Genomic DNA, 17,901 nt, shown 5'->3' on the forward strand with positions numbered 1-17,901 from the left:
ACAAGTAAGACAAGATATTCAATCTCACACTTAAAACTATATTGAGATATACCATGTCTCACCCAACAGATGTACAGAAATCCATACAGTTGACAACATATGATTGACAACAAAATAGTCCTGGAAGACTGGGAGAGAGAAATGCTTACATACGGCTTGCTGGTAGGAATTAAAAATGGCACAAGGCCATGGAGGGAAATCTGGTGGCATCTCATAGAATTAAGCAGGCATTAAGATTTGACTCACTTCTACTACTGGGCATCTATCCCAATGACACATTGACAAGACATATGGACAAGCCTATTCACTGCAGTTATTATTTCTAATAGCAGAAAAGTAGAAACAACACAAAAGTGAAAATAACTTAGTGAACAAACTAATATGTACATCCACACAATGGAACTTTATGCAGTTGGAATGAGCCATGAATGTATATTGCTAAGAAGCAGTCACCAAGACATACAGCTAAGTGGAAAACACAAGTAACAGAAGAGTATGTAGGTGCATATATTTACTGGGCACTGATATTAGTTTCTAATGGAAAATGGGTTATACAATCCATCTGAGCATCACAGATTTTTCAGCAGAAAACAGAACAAGATCCTTTACTAAGTAGCTACATCTATTTCTTGACTGAAGGAAGAAAAGAAACAGAGCCATATTAACTAAACTGTTCTAGGACTCAAAAGTTGCAAAAGTTATTTAAACTGTACTAAATCATGATGGGCAAGAAAAACTACACAAACTGTTCTAATAGAAGCTTATGCAGTTAACAGGTTCCAAAACTACTTTTTTGGGGGGAGTGGGGGAGAAAGAGGGAGAGAAACGTCAATGTGAGAAACATTGACCAGTTGTCTTCTGTATGCACCCCAACCAGAGACTGAACCCGCAATCCAGACCCTAATGGGAACTGAACCTGCAATCTTTCAGTTTGTGGGGCAATGCCCAACAAACTGAGCCACAGCAGTCAGAGCCAAAATTACCAGCTTTTAAGTTAACTTTGTGTAAACCCAGATGTTTCAAAGATAAAGACCAAAGTCTGCTCCAGAAACTCATTTGGGATGAGGAATAATAAACAGTGTTCCTCCACACCACACTCATTGCCTCCAACACTATCAATTCACTCATTTCACCGCTGTGAATACCTTTTCCTGTGGTGAAATATCCCTGGGAAGCTGTCAAGGTGATATCCCTATTGCTTAGCAATTTAGTAAGCCCAGTTTTGAATAACCAACAGTAGTCTCTGGGGTTGCCACTTCAACAGACGGTAAAGGAGTATGACTTTATAACTTTTAGGCACAAATCAGGATATCTGAGATGTGATGAATATTCTCATCAAACAAGCAGGAAATCTGAAATCTCATCTCTATAGAAAACACCCACAGACACTGACAGGTGGAAGCCCCAATAATATACATGAAGTACATCAGGCAACAAGGCCCACTTTCACACAAACAACTTCCAATCAACTTTTCTGGGCCTTGCTAGAGGATCATCTTGGATTGAAAGAGATTTAAGGAAAACCTCCAGATGAAACAGAGACTAGAAGCAAATACACACCTAAGGGACAAAGCTAATTTAAGAAAGTCTTTTTAAAAACACAATTTATAGCCTAAGCTACTTGCATCTATGAAACAAATGAATAAAGAAAACAAAAAGAAGAAAAAAGCTCCTAAAAATTAAAAATGCTTACTGAAATGTTTTAAAGGTTGGAAAACAAAGTCAGTAAACTCTCCCAGAAAGAATAGGAAGATAAAAAGAAATAACTGAAGGTAAAAAATAAATAAATAAAATAATAATCGACCTAAGTAGCATCACATCTAAATAACATCCAAGTAGCATGTATTTCAGAAATGAGAAGAAATGAAAGACAATCAGGAGTAACACAGAACTCCACAGAGTTAAAGGACGAATCCACGGGCTGAAAAGCCTGAAACAAATGAAAAAGACCTACAGTAAAATACGCTGTCATAGTTTCAGAACAAATAAAAAAGCTATTCTAAAAGTTTCTAGAGAGGAGGGAAAAACCACTGCATAAACATAAAAAGTTCAGAAATAAGACTTGATGGCTCAGTAGGTTGAGTGTCGTCCCGCAAAGCAAAAGGTTGCTGGTTCAATTTGCAGTCAGGGCACATGCCTGGGTTGTGGACAGAGTCCCTGACTGGAGTGCATGTGAGAGGCAAACAATTGATGTTTCTCTTCCTTTCTTTCTCCTTCCCTTCCCCTGTCTCTAAAAACAAATAAAATCTTTTTAAAATTTTAAAAAACAAAAGAAAGAAAAAGAAAAAAAAAAAAAGATAGCACACCCATTAAAAAAAGAAAGAGCCCTAGCTGGTGTGGTTCAATTGTTTGAATGCCAGCCTGCGAACCAAGAGGTTGCCGGTTCAATTCCCTGTTAGGGCACATGCCTGGGTTGCAGGTCAGGCCCCTAGTTGGAGGTGTGTGAGGCAACCAACTGATGTTTCTCTTCCCTTCTTTCTCTCTTCCTTACCCTCTCTATGAAGATAAATAAATGAAATCTTAAAAAACAATTTTTTTAAAAAAAAACAAGCAAGAAAGAAAAATGGCATCTAATGTCCCATAATAGCTACACTAGGGTATCAAATACAATGAATAAAGCAGTGCCTGGAAAAGTCTGGATCAAAAATCATTTCCAACCTAGAATCTATTACCCCACCAAAGACTGAGCATGAATAGAATGAAGACAATGTCCATGCAAGGTCTCAATGAAAACTTTATCTTCTGTATGCATTTCTAAAAAACTAACAGAGATAACTTCAAACATGCACAGAAGTAAAGAATGTGAATGAATCGACATGTTCCACTTACAGCTTTAACAATCAACTCATTCACTGCCTACACTTGAAAGGCCTGGCATCTAGGAAACAAGGAGAATCCAATATATGCAAGTAAAAAGGAAGTTATAGAGAAAGCAATCCACACAGAAAAGAAGGCACTAAAAAACCTCTCTAAGAAAATCACAGACAGATGGATTTACCTATCACATTTAAGATGCAAAAACTTATAGAGAGGAATCATATAGCTGTTGAGAGTTTAACCCTTTGAGTGCCATGCATAATTTGAAATTTGGATCAACATGAGAAAAAATTATATCAATATATAACCTGAGGTACAAAAAAAGAGGACAAAACATAAAATACTAATTATTCCATTGTTATTTACATTTATAGCCATCGAAAAAAGTCTCTGGGACTGACACTGGCACTTTTGGGAAAATTTGTCAGCATCACTCACAGCAATGATGGCTGGCACTCAAAGGGTTAAGAGACTTAAAAGTTGCAAAGAAATTTAAGCAAGCGGTTCAATTCCCAATCAGGACACATGCCTGGGTTGTGGGCTAGGTCCCCAGTTGGGGGCACACAAGAGGCAACAACACATTGATGTTTCTTTCCCTCTTTCTCCTTCTCTTTCCCTCTCTCTAAAAATAAATAAATAAAATCTTTTTTTTAAGTATATTTTAAAAAAAGCAATCGCTAAATGCCAGGAAAAACAAAATGTGCAAAGAAAAGAGTAATCATACTGCATTAGTGTGTAATTGTAGTAGAAACAAAAAATATAATTTTAGCCAAATTCTTTATTCGGAGGCTTATGGGAAAGGGAGTTGTTACATGAACAAGCAGAAATCCTCAACAGATGTCTATACATAATACCTAAAACTGTCAGAACAAAAGAAATGTGTATGCTCATATTGACAAATTCTGAAGGTAACAATCAGAACAGAGTGCTTACTTTTTGGTATAAGCCTTTGACACTTTTTGACATTTTCAACTGTGCATTTTTATTTAATTTGATAAAAGGAAAATCAATGTTTTAAAAATATTTGAATATAGCAAAAAATAGTTGTTAAATCTGGGAGTTAGGTATATGAATACCTATTGTGACCATTCTCTGTATCTAACAATCTGATTAAAGTATGTCATAAAAGGAGGAAAACTGCAGCTTTTGGTAAATTAGTAAAAATGGATGCTAACTCTAGGGGAAAATAAATAAGAAAAATGTTATGGCACATAACTTGCTGCCCAATGTCATTAGGTATACAAACCTGTTATTTTTAAAATACAAATGCCTAATACGTTGAACTAGATATATTAAAAAGGATATAAAAATTCAATTTTCTAATTTTAATTGTTCATTCACACTTTATGTTAAACACTATCCAAACTATTTACCATGGTGTCAGTTTTAAATTCTTTGATGCTCCTCATTCAGCATAGCACATGCTCCCTCCCTTGAAACCTGGGCAGGTACCTGGACTTCCTCAAGAAGCAAAACACAGTAGAACTAAACATGTAAGACTTCCGAGGTTCAGCCAAAAGAGACCACACAGCTGTTCCAGTTTCTCTTGGAACACTTCCTTTGGGAGCATCCATGTAAGAAGCCCAGCTACCCCAAGGCCCACCTAGAAAAAGACACCCTAGGAGTCAGACTGCTAAAACCTCACCTTTAACCTTTGAAATGGCACCAGCCTATGGGCACAGCTGAGCCACCATACCAGATCTGGAATGCCTACCTGGGCTTCCTGTTGCTTATAAAAAAAGAAAGCCCCCTTGGTGAATTTTCTTTATTTATAAAGGGCACATTAATTACTGATGTAGGGATTTAATAGTAACAGACCCTTTGTTTTGTTAACAACAAGAATGATTAAGACAATTTTATAATCAATACTGATCAAGGAGTCAGCACTATTTCTAAAATAGGATAACACTGAAAAACAGTATGACTTCATGGTCTAACAAAGGGTCAAGAAGATTTACAGAGTACCTGCTTCGTCTTTAGTTTTATATCATATGCCCTAAGAAATAAGGAAAAGTAAGATAATATAAGATCACAGTATTGTTTGCACTACCACTAAATCTATTTATTACGATTTTTACTTATTGGTTTTAGGGGAAGAGGGAGGGAGGGAGAGGAAGGGGGGTGGGGGGGAGAGGGGGAGAGGGAGAGAGAGAGAGAGAGAGAGAGAGAGAGAGAGAGAGACATCAATTTGTTGTTCCACTTATCTATGCATTCATTGGCTGCTTCTTGTATGCGCCCTGATGGGAGACCAAACCTGCAACCTTCGCAAATCAGGATAATGCTCTAACCAACTGAGCTACCCAGCCACACAGCCAATTATCTGTTTTGAGGGTGGGTAAAAAATCATGCAAAGTCTAAACTTCTATTCTAGTTGTATTAGCTTTGTGCCACAAAATATAATAATAATTTCCATTAAATATTCATTTTCATACATTTCAGTAAAGCTCTTTCAAATAAATATACAAAAACTACAAGTTTATTTTTCCTTCAAACTGTTATAAATATCCTCAATCTTAAAAAACCTAATACTCATCTATTCACCTTTCACTTCTTCCTTCAAAATGACAAGTACTTTATTTACTATAATCCTATTAACTAGGTATTTGCAATTCATTTGCTAAACTTACTGGACATCTATAACTTGATACAAGGTGAGAAACTACAGAGGAAAAAATTAATAAGACCCTACCTCTCAAAAAACTTGTTTTTTCACATGTATGTATATGTAATACTGGAAATCACAATGCTTTAAGAACCATTAGGGAATATGTAAAAGTATTCCTCAATTTTACAACTATTTTCAGTTTATTACACCAAGGTATACAGAGCACTGCCTACCTGCATCAGCTCTGGACCGCTGGCCAGGTGTCTTCCCAAATGGGGTCTTCATTCATCTGTATTTAAGTGAGCAGCAGAGCTGCTGAACTAGGGTGAAAATCCAATATGCTCCAATTTGAACTGTGCACAGAATTTCAATGTTCTTGTTAATCCATCATCCAAGTGCCTTTTACAAGTTCAGCAAAAATACATGAAATCATAAACACTCTGTAAAATAGTGAAATAATAGTTCATTACTACAACATCGCAAGAGCAAAATTATCTGACTAAGCCATCAAATGTGACACCAAATTTTAAGCATAACATTAGCTAAAATGCACCCTGCCCAGAAGCAACTAATTTTATTTCCTCTTTCCAGGGTGCCTAGCGCAACTGAGTCAGGGGAAAAAGGAAGTGCTAGACCCTTCAATGAGGACGTCCCCTTTGCAAGACCCCAAAGTGCAATTCCTCGGAGGTTAACTGGAACACAATTATAGCGTCTGGCTTCACCCAATGTTACTTGACCCATTTTGTGGCCAGAAGTAGGAAAAGGGTGATGCTGGAGTGTCATAAGAGATTGAGACTGGCATGGGCCCATTTCCTAGATGGGAGACAAAGGCCCATCCACCCACTGAATGGAGGGAGTAACATGTGAGGTCAGGGAGTAGGAAGGGGTGAAACAACAGCTGGAGAAGGGACAAGAAAGGAATCAAATTCAAGACAGAGCCAAGCTCAGTAGGTCAGCAGGACAGCAGCCTTGTGCAAGAGAAAATTATTATAGCCAAATGAGACTTCACATTTCCCTTTCTACTCCTAAGCTTCCAGAATCAGAGGAAAACATCCAGTAACTTTGAAAAAGCCTCAGAGAAACTTCCAATTCATGCAAAAGTTAAAGTCATCTTACATAATCAGTTTATCATTTAAACGAAATTAGGTTTCAGTTTCAGTCCATAGAGTAAAACATGGAGGTGTATTATTGTAAAACCGGAGACTATGTACGTACCGCGAATTTCACTTAACAACATGACTACATTCAGCTCTCATGTATTAGTCTTCACGTCTATAATTTATGGCCATGTGTTCACTGTTAATTAATGAGGGAGAAAGAAATCAACTGGTAAAAATTCTTGTTTTTACAAAATTATATTTTATTGTTTATACTATTACAGTTGTCCCAATTCCCCGCTCCCCCCAACCCCCCTGCAATTCCCTCAGGCAATCAACACATATTATCCATGTCCATGGGTTATGTATATATGTTCTTTGGCTACTCAATTCCCTATGCTGTACATCCCCATGACTATTCTCTTAATTACCAATTTGTACCTCTTAACCCCTTCACTTTTTTCACCAGTCCTCCTGACCACCCTCCCACCTGGCAACCATCAAAATGTCCTCGGTGCCCTGGCTGGTGTGGCTCAGTGGATTGAGCGCTGGCCTGTGAACCAAAGAGTTGCCGGTTCAATTCCCAATCAGGGCACATGCCTGGGTTGCGGGCCAGGTCCCCAGTTGGGGACGTGTGAGAAGCAACCACACTTTGATGTTTGTCTCCCTCTCTTTCTCCCTCCCTTCTCCTCTCTCTAAAAATAAATAAATCTTAAAAAGAAAAAAAGTCTTTTGCATCTATGATTGTTTCTGTTCTGCTTTTTTTTCTTTATTTTGTCTTATGGATTCAATTGTTGACAGACATGTAATTATTGTCATTTATTTTCCATATTTTTTAATCTTCTTCTTAAAGAAGTCCCTTTAACATTTCATATAATACTGGTTAGGTAGTGATGAACTCCTTTAGCTTTTTCTTGTCTAGAACTCTTTTATCTGTCCTTCCATTCTAAATAAAGCTTTGTTGGGTAGAGTAAACTTGGCTGTAGGCGCTAGCTGTTCATCACTTTGAACATTTCTTGCCAATCCCTTCTGGCCTGGAGTTTCTTTTGAGAAATCATCTGACAGTCTCATGGGAGCTCCCTCGTAAGTAACTAACTGCTTTTCTACTGCTGCTTTTAAGAGTCTTTGTATTTAACCTTTGGCATTTTAATTATGATGTGGCTAGGTGTGGGCCTCTTTGAGTTCATCTTGTTTGGCACTCTGCACTTCCTGGACTTGTATGTCTATTTCCTTCACCAAGTCAGGGACGTTTTCTCTCATTGTCTTTTCAAATAGGTTTCCAGTTTCTTGCTCTATCCCCTCTTTCTGGCACCCTCATTATGCGAATGTTGATACACTTGAAGTTGTCCCAGACCTCCTTACACTATCCTTATTGTTCTGGATTCTTTTTTCTTCTTGCTGACTTGATTGGTTGTTTTTCACTTCTTATATTCCAAATGGCTGATCTGGTTCTGAGCTCCATCCACTCAACCGTAAACTGTTCTTTATTTCAATTAGTGTATCCCATTTCTGACTGGATCTTTTTCATGACGTTGATATTCTCACTAAGTTCATTGAGCATCCTTATAACCAGTGTTTTGAAATCTGCATCTAGTAGATTGCTTGTCTCCATTTTGTTTAGTTCTTTTTCTAGAATTTTGTTCTGTTCTTTCATTTGGACCATGTTCCTCGCCTCATTTTGACAATCTCCCTTTGTTTGTTTCTACGTATTAGGTGGAGTCGCTATGTCTCCCAGGCCTGGTAGAGTGGCCTAATGTAGCAGGTATCCTGTAGTGCCCAATGATACAGCTCCCCTAGTACCCAAGGTGTGCCCACCAATAGGGCTGTGTACATCCTCTTATTGTAGTTGAGCCTTGACTACTGCTGGCACATCCAATGTCAGCCAGTGACTATGTTCTGTCTGGGGTCACACAGCATAAGCTACAGAGGGATCTGCAGATGGCTGCTACTTGTGCTGGGCTTGATAATGCTCAGATGAGGCGAAGCTGTGAACCAAGACTGGCTGCTGCTAGTCCTGGGCCTGGAGCTACTTAGCAAGAGATATTGAGTTCACTGAAGCCAGAAAGCCAAATGCTGCTTGTTTGAGAGAATATAGGAAAATCTGAAGCATGGGCCAAGACAAGCCACTAATATAGAAAAGCCACTAGAAACTGCTTGGGTGGACCTGAAATTTGGGTGGGACAGGTCCTCAGGAAACCACTGGAGGGGCAAACAGTGTGAGCCAGGTTGACGGAGTCTCAGATATGGCACCCACCTGACAGCTCTGTGGCTCTATGAGGACTCATCAAAGGAACAATGGCCTCTGCCAGCACTTCCACCTGGGAGAAACAATGGCCTCTGCCAGCACTTCCGCCTGGGAGAAAGCTGCCCCTCAGCTCCTGCCTTCATGCTGTAGAATTGAGTTCCTCCCTGTATTTCTCTGTTGCCTTTCAATCTGCTGCCCCCATACTGGAGCTCAGAGGGACTGAGTCCAAGTAAGTCTGTGTGTGGGCTCTTTATGAGGAACTGCCTGAGACTCCAAAAGTTTCTGTCTTCCACAGCCTTAATCCCCACTGGTTTTTACAGCCAAAAGTTATGGAGACTTATCTTCCTGGCACTGGAACCCTAAGTTGTGAGGCTGGGACCCCTTCCTTCTGAAATATCCCTCCCGAATTTTATACATCACAGTTGGGCATGGAACCAGCCCATTCCACATCTCTGCTCCTCCTAATAGTTTCAATGTGGTTTCTTCTTTATTCCGTATTTTTATAACTTCCATTCAGCTCAATTTCTGATGGTTCTGAATGATGGGTTATTCTATAGTTGTAATTTTGATGTGGTAAAAATTCTTATCCATATAAAACTTTTCTTTTCAAGGAAGCTAGATTTAAAAGTAAATGGGTTGTATAATTAATCCATTCAATAAATATTCACTGAGTACCTACTGTTTAGAGGCTATGTAAATCAGACATTACACAAACACATAAGAAGTGTTTCAGTGCCATTTTTACCCTTTCTTTCCCTTGCCCTAGAGGATATATCAGCAAAAATATTGCTGTGTAGGATATCTGAAATTTTATAGCCTATGTATCTCTAGGACTTTTATGGTCTCATGACATAATTAAGTCTCATCCATTCTGAGTTTATTTCGGTGTATGGTGTAAGTTGGTGGTCTAGTTTCATTTTTTTTTTTTTTTTGCATTACCTTCCCAGTTTCCCGATAACCATTTATTGAAGAGGCTACTTTTACTCCATTTTATGCTCCTGCCCCCTCTGTCAAATTTTAATTGACAACAGAGACACAGGTTTGATTCTGGACTCTCTATTCTGTTCCATTGATCTATGTGTCTGTATGTACGTCTGTACCACATGGTTTTGATTACTGTGGCCTTGTAGTAGTATAGTCTGATATCAGGTATTGTGGTCCATCCTACTTTGCACGTCTTTCAAAATTGTTGAGGGTATTCCGGGTCTTTTTTGGTTCCATATACATTTTTGAAGTATTTGTTTTAGATCTGTGAAATATGTCATTGGTATTTTAATCGTCGTCGTCGGCAGCCGTCCGTCTCGAGAGACGATGGTGTAGCTTCTTAAGAGTCTATCTGCACCGCCGAGAATGGTTGTGCAGTCCGACTCGGGAGTGACACGGTATCTGTCTCCTCCCGTGTTGAATCGACATCTTGCGATGACGCTGGAGTGTCCTCTCCAGTGAAGCTGAAGCTACAGAGCCTGGGCAGGGTGATATGGAGGGTCTGCTGTTGCCCATGCAGCAGACCCCCCCTCTCTTCGCAGCTGAAGGATCCAAGGGAAAGACGGAGTCAATACAGCTTGGCTTCAGGTGCGCCGCAGGAGTTGCCAGTGTTGACTACACGTCAAACCGCCTTAGGGACTCCGGCTCCGGATTTTCTGTCGGGGTTTACTCCCTTAGCCTTTCCCCTGAAGAGGTATGCCGCAAGGCAGCGGAGGTTTTTTGGAGTCAGAGTTTTCCTTCTCTGATGTGCCCTGACTGGAAGATCGAACCAGCGACACTTAGCTCGCAGGCCGACGCTCAATCCACTGAGCCAAACCAGCCAGGGCAAAACAATCCAATTAAAAATGGGCAAAGGACCTAAACAGACATTTTCCAAGGAGAATATACAGATGGCCCATAGGCATATGTTAGGATGCTCAACATCACTAGCCATCAGGGTGAGATACGAATTAAAACCACATGAGATATCACTTCACACAAGTCAGAATGGCTATTGCTAATAAATCAACAAACAACAAGTGCTGGCAAGGATGCGGAGAAAAGGGAACCCTGGCGCACTGTTGGTGGGAATGCAGACTGGTGTGGCTGCTGTGGAAAACAGTATGGAATTTCGTCAAAAAAACTAAAAATGGAATTGCCTTTTGACCCAGCAATTCCACTACTGGAATATGCCCTAAGAATCCCGAATCACCAATTCAAAATAACTTACCCCTACACTCATAGCAGCGCAATTTATAATAGCCAAGTGCAGAAACAGCCTAAGTGCGCATCAGTAAGTAAGTGGATCAAAAAACTGTGGTATATTTATACAACGGAATATTACACAGTAGAAAGGCACTCCTACCTTTCATGACAGCATGGAGGGAACTGGAGATTATCCTAATGAAATAAGCCAGCTGGTAAAAGACAAATGCCGTATTCTCTCACCTGTAAGAAGAACCTAATGAACAAAAAATAAAACTAATGAGCAAAATAGAACCAGAAGCATGGAAACATGGAACAGACTGACAGCGACCAGAGGGGAAGAAAAGGGGTATAAAGGTGGAAAGAAGGGGAAGGGACTTGTCAAGGAACATGTATGAATGACCCATGGACATGATGGTGGGTGCAGGTGGTAGGTTGGGCAGAGGAGGGCAAAGGGAGAAAAACAGAAACACCTGTAATGGAATAACAAGAAAAAATTTTTTTAAGTAAATAATTTTTTTGACAAAGTGTCTCAAGTGACATTAAGTAATACTGAGAAAGACAGAAGAGCAGCACCTTTTCTGGAGGTTGACTCTTCTCTGTGCAAGGTCCCAAGTGCTCTAGCAGGTGCATCAGCCTGCTTCACAGCCCCAAAGACCTAAGGAAACTAAGCCATGGGCAATACTGTCAGGACACCTGGCTGGTCACCCACTTTCCCCTAAGAGCCCATCCAAAAGCCACGCAAACCTCACATCCTTCTACCTTGATGAGCAAAATACATCTCAGCTTCCCTCATTAAACTTTCCCCACATTGATCTATCCTTATCTACTGAGACCCCATCATCCTCCCCTTCCTGTCTGCCCAAATCTCTCCAACTGCATTCTGGAAGGCACCTTGTCTTTAACAAAGTCTATCTAGTGTCCCTGCGGCCCAGCTGCTCTCTGAAATGATGTTGTGTGTACTCCCCACTGTCTACACTACCCCAAGACCCCACATAAAGGCATGTGTCACAGCACCAGAAAGGGCAACCCCCTCTTGTTGATGCCCCCTTTTCCTATTAATTCTCTTGTCCGCACACACTTTGAGAAATTCGTTAGCTGCTGTACCTCCTTTTCCACCACTATCATCATGTTCTTGGCAACATATAATCCTTTGAACAACCTGCTCCCTCGATTCTTCAACATCCTCGCTTCAGACTATAGACTCCCTTCTAGTCACCACTCTCCAGGGTCACAACCTTGACTTTTCATCACCAAAAACTGCAATAACTCTGGATTCTCTGTTTTAAGAATCTCACACTCAGATCCATCTGATAATTCCACTAACACCAATAACCTCACTCCAACAATCCTTTGATACAACCATTACCTCCATCATGACCACTTTTTCGTTGTCCTAATTCAGCTTAGATTCCATGGATTATCAACCATTATAGTGACTCCCTTGCTCTTCTCCATTTTCTCTCACTTATTCCTGGAACTTTTGTGGCAAAAGCCTACCCCAACTCCCTACCTACTGTGCCCACAGCTTAAGCTGGCAAGCACGGATGAAATATTGCAAATAATTTAATCTCATGTCTCAAGTGAGCTTTCAAGAACACTACTCCAATTTCAGCAGATAAGCTTCATAACAAGATGCAAATAACAACAAAATACCTTACCACCACCAAATTCACCACTGACAGCTATCCTCTGCTGCTACAGTAACAAACGATGTTTAAATTCAACCCTTTCACTTATCTGTCACATCTCTGTGTTCTGTATCAATTTCTCTCTTAGCACTAGAATTCCCACTGGCATACTAAATGATAAACAGGTAACCCCCATATAACACGGCTGTTAGGTTGCTAACAAATGTCATGTTATGCAAATCCATGTTATATGAAACAAAGAACTAATACAAAAAGGGGTGTTAGGGTCCAAAAAATTTTTTAAATACTATTCTATTTTTATAATTAAGAGAAATATCTTTATTATATAATTCTCATCAAAAGTATTACATATTAATATAAATTAAGTAATGCTTTCTTTGTCATCACTTCTAAGCTCTATTAATAACTGAAGGCGTCTTCTTTCTGACAAGGTATCCTCATCCTCTGAACTTTCCTCTGCATTATCTTGATTTCTATGCTCTACTTTTTGCAAAATATCTGTTATTTTACATTGCTTGCTTTCTGCTCAGGGATCTTTATAAATTTCATTGTACAGTGCTAAGCACTTTTGAAGTTCTCTCTTAAAACTCTGTGCTCCTTTCAGTGCAAGGATCTTCACTTAAGAAATATGACTCTATTTGGCTAAGTCTAAGCCTTTCTTTATGCTTTTCAGAGTAAACTGTTTAACTTCTTCATTTTCATCAGTGCTATCGACCCCTAAGTTATCTTGGCACATTCCAGATGTCATTTCCACCAAAATTGCTTTATCAGTTTCTTCTTCTACCAGCAATTCTGGATATCTTCTACAGGCATTATCATGTTAGAGCAAAACCGTGTTACAGAAGTACTGTGTTATAAAGGGGATACATATAGTATTTTCCAACTTTAAAAACATCCAATGACTCCACTCCTTCTATTTTCTTCTTTACAAGACTACTTCAAAGACTGAGGAACAGTTTAATCTACACAAATGGCAGTGTAGCCTAACTTAATAAGTTACACTGGTTCTGTATCAAGAAGTTAGCTTACTGCCCTGGCTGGTGTAGCTCAGTGGATTAAGCACTGCTCTGTGAACCAAAAAGTCATCGGTTCAATTCCCAGTCAGGGCACATGCCTGGGTTGTGGGCTGGGTCCCCAGTTGGCGGTGTGCGAGAGGCAGCTTGCTCAATGTAGCTCTCACACAAAGATGTTTCTCTCCCCCTATTTCTCCCTCCCTTCCCCTCTCTAAAAATAAATAAAATCTTTTAAAAAATAAATAGGGGCTAAATAGTATATGAAATTAAGTAATTATCATTAACCTTTAAAAGCATAATAATTACATTGTGGTTATGCATGAGAATATACTTGTTTTTTGAAAATGCATGTCGAAATTTCTAGAGGTAGACTGTCAATGTCTGCAGGGTACTTCTAGTGATTCACAGGAAAAAAACAATACATACATAAAGATTAAAGTGAAAATGGAAAAATATTCATTTCTGAATCTAGGTGAAGAGCATACTAACTTTTTTCTTTTAACTTTATTTCAACTGAAATTTTTCGTAATACAGAGTAGGGAGAAAAACCTTAATTTCTCTTTGCTAAATTCAACTTTATTAAATATAGTGAACTATCCGCTTGCCATTTTGCTAATCATTTAAAAAATACCAACTGTTTCATGACAGGACTGCTGCTGGACCCTCAAAGCTTTACCTGGGCCAGAGAAGAATCTGCTTTTTGTAAATTCTCTTACAGACTGTCTCATCATCAACTCCTGCCCTGTGCCTCAGGGGTCCTGGTTCCTGCAACAGGCAAGCATGTATGGTGCTTTCCCTTTCTCTAGGGCAACTCACACACCTGTACCCCCATCCATCCTGCCATGGCCTATATATAACCCTTTAGCACCTGCCATGCAGCAGGGAGGAGATCCATGTTTTCTTGCCTCCACCCAAGATCGCCTTGTACGTAAGTTCACTTAATAAACTCTTAAGGTAGTGCTAAAGTTGTGAGTCTCTTTGGTCTTTTGGCCCTGATAAATTTTCCCAACATTCACAAATTTAGTTTTGAACCTCAAAATTCTATTTCTGCAATGATTTCTAAGGGGGTCAAAAGATTCTCACCAACTATTTCACAGAAAAAAGGGTGTCCCCAAGCACACACCGTGTGTCACTCACTGTGGTACCTGCATCAATTCCCAGGCTCTTCACAACCACCAGGAGGCATACACTATACCTGTTCCATTTTGGAAATTTAAAAACCACGGCACAGAAGTTAAAATAGCTCCTGTGTGGTCACACACTGCAAGAAGCATTGCCGAGATAAATTTCCTATTTAAAAAATAAACATACAGATTGATCCCATAAAGAAAGAGGGCACTGCAAAAATCAATGTCATTGCATTATGTCTCCAAAAAGGTTAAGATATGGTATTTCAATATTTCAGATATAAAATAAACACAAAATAAAGATTACATGTCAAAATACTTGCTGTCAACTGCTATCACCAAATAGTGCTATTTATAAAAAGAAAATAAATTTCTAAAATTGTTAAAGCAAAAATACTAAGTCTCAAATAGACATCATCACCCAGATCACTAATGGAAAAGTACATAGGAGCACCAATTGTCAAACATCGTAAGTGTAAGCTGAAGTGGGGCACTCAAAAAGTTGCACTAGGAGATCCAAGATGGTGCAGGAGTAAGCGGAAGCTACACTAACCTCATTCCAGGACCAATCTGGAATTACAACTTAATTGTGGAGAATTCATCTGGAATAACCAACTGAACCCTAGCTGGAGAGAAGTCTTATAAACACGGAGAGACAGAGAAGGCAACTTCATCATAACATGATGCAGAAATGCAAAAGGGCTGGCTGGCTGGGCTCCCATGGGTGGAAGCTGAAGGGACTGAGAACAGCTCAGCAGCTGGGGGCTCCCCCTGACAAGGGAAGGGTCTAAACCCCCAGCTGGGCTTCCCAACCTACAGCAACAGAACAGAAAGTAAAATAGCATCTAGCTGTGAAAAGCGAAGAGCCGCAGGGTTTTTTGCTGGCCTGAAAGAAACAGCTGGAGACAAAGAGCTCGCTCTTAAACGGATCACATACGAAAATATTTTCGAACTCACTTACCCTGGGATCAAGCAGAGGGAGGGCAGAGAGGACAAGAGACACTTGGGGAGAATTTGGGGCGGTAGCTTTGAGGACAGAACTGAGGAAGCGGCTGACTGGGTCCCAGCACTGACCCATTCCCCGTACTGCAGGCAGACCATTCCCCTCCAAGTAGCATCAGCCTGAGGGGAAGCGAAAGCCCCACCCGCAGGAAATAATCTGCCCCACCCTCAGTACTTAAACCTGACAGCTGATCACAGATTGAACAGATTAACAACTAAAGAACACAAAGGCAGTAGATCTCTGGTAGTCTGCAACAGGCTGCCTAGGCCCAGAAGTGGTACACGATATGATCTGACGGCACCAGGGGCAGATCCAGGAAGTTCAGATCAATCCAAGCAGCAGCAACAAACAAAAAGAGTCACAAAAATGGGGAGACAGAGAAACAACTTCCCATCAAAAGGAAAAGAGAACTCCCCAGAAAGAGTGCTAAATAAAATAGAGGAAAGCAAACTGTCAGACATGGAATTCAAAACATGGATTATAGGGAAAATCAATGAGCTCAGCAAGCTCAAAGAAAACTACAAAGAACTGCAGGGAAACTACAAGGAACTTACTGAGGGTTTCAACAGCATGAAAAAGGATATAGAAGTTATCAATAAGAGCCAGAAGGAAATGAAGAATACAATTTCTGAATTGAAGAACACAGTAGAAGGAATTAAAAGCAAGCAAGAAGCAGCAGAAAATTGGATCAGGGAGCTGGAGGACAATGTAGAAAAAAACTCCCAGAGTGCAACAAAACGAAAATAGAGTGAAAATGAATGAAGAGGTTTTAAGAGAGCTGCAGGACATGAATTGTTAATAATATCCAGATTACAGGAATACCAGAAGGAGGAGAAGAGGAGCAAGGGATAGAAAACTTTTGAAAAACTAATGACAGAAAACTTCCCTGAGAGAGAAAATCACACAGGTCCAGAAAGCAGAGGGTCCCAATGAAGATGAACCCCAACAGGCCCACTCCAAGACACAACCTAATTAAAATGGCAACACTGAAAGACAAAGAAAGAATCCTAAAAGCAGCAAGAGAGAAACAGCTAATAACATACAAGGGAGCTCCTATAAGGCTATCATCAGATTTCTCAACAGAAACACTACAAGCCAGAAGGGAATGGCAAAAAATATTCCAAGCAATAAAAAACAAAGGCCTACAACCAAGACTACTCTACCCAGCAAGGCTCTCATTCAAAATGGAAGGTGAAATAAGGAGTTTCACAGATAAAAGAAGGCTAAAAGAATACATTTCCACCAAATCAGCACTGCAAGAGATGCTAAAGGCTCTGCTTTAAGAAGACGAAGAAACAAAGAGACAGAGAGAAACACAAGTACAAAGGGGAAAAATGACAATGAATAAGTACCTATCAATAATAACGAAAGAACTTATGCGCCCCTATGTTCATAGCAGCACTATTTACAATAGCCAAGAGCTGGAAACAGCCTAAGTGCCCATCTGTAGATGAGTGGATCAAAAAACTGGTACATCTACACGATGCAGTACTATGTAGCAGAAAAAAAGAACTCCTACCATTTGTGACAACATGGATAGAACTAGAGAGAATTATGCTTAGCGAAATATGCCAGGGAATAAAAGAAAAATACCACATGATATCACCTAATACAGAAAACTAATGAACAACACAAACAAATGAGCAGAACTCAACCAGAGGCATGTAAACAAGGAGCAGACTAACAGTGACAAGGGGGGAGTGGGAAGGGAGAGAAGGGGGTAAGAACGGAAAGGGTCTCACCAAAGAACATGTATAAATGACCCATGGACATGGACAATGGGGTGGGGATTGACAGTGGGAGAAGGGGTGGGCAGGGTGGGGGGGGGGAACAATCGGGAAAAAAGTGGGACAACTGTAATAGAAAAACAGACAAAAATTTTTAGAGAAAAATAAATAAATGAAAGCAAAATAAATAAATAAATGAGCCAGCAAATCATCCCACCCAAAAAACAAAAAAATAAAAGAACCTCACATGTAGGAAAGTGAACAAAAGAAAATGTAAAGTATGAAAATGCAATTTCAGTGAATATTAGAAGGGCAAGGATTTTCCTTCACACTGTATGTTTTTCTACTGACCAGATCCCTCCAGAGTTTGGCATTCTGAAGAAGTAACTACATAAGGCTCTTTGCATAAAACTAATAAGACCAGTTCTTAATAGAGATTTTGTTAA

The 17,901-nt window shown here is 39.8% G+C and overlaps 1 protein-coding gene across 5 annotated transcripts in view; it reads right to left on the reverse strand.

Moving 5' to 3' along the window:
- SPIN1 (spindlin 1) overlaps positions 1-17,901 on the reverse strand; it is an 82,199-nt gene that overhangs the window by 38,628 nt on the left and 25,670 nt on the right. For 3 of the 5 annotated variants that reach the window (XM_090273990.1, XM_090273989.1, XM_090273988.1), the window contains 3 exons: positions 11,094-11,189; positions 6,638-6,718; positions 5,656-5,862 (listed from right to left, as the gene is read on the reverse strand). The exons of 1 other annotated variant lie outside the window; for it this stretch is intronic. In XM_090273990.1, the coding sequence (XP_090130116.1) occupies positions 5,656-5,707 (52 nt within the window). In that variant the 5' untranslated portion in view covers positions 5,708-5,862; positions 6,638-6,718; positions 11,094-11,189. The remainder of the gene's footprint in view (positions 1-5,655; positions 5,863-6,637; positions 6,719-11,093; positions 11,190-17,901) is intronic. One more of the 5 variants, XM_090273991.1, reaches the window with a different exon arrangement.

Source organism: Furipterus horrens, unplaced genomic scaffold (assembly GCF_987537825.1).
Source record: "Furipterus horrens unplaced genomic scaffold, mFurHor1.1.pri manual_scaffold_4, whole genome shotgun sequence".
In the NCBI taxonomy this organism is placed as follows: Eukaryota; Metazoa; Chordata; class Mammalia; order Chiroptera; family Furipteridae; genus Furipterus; species Furipterus horrens.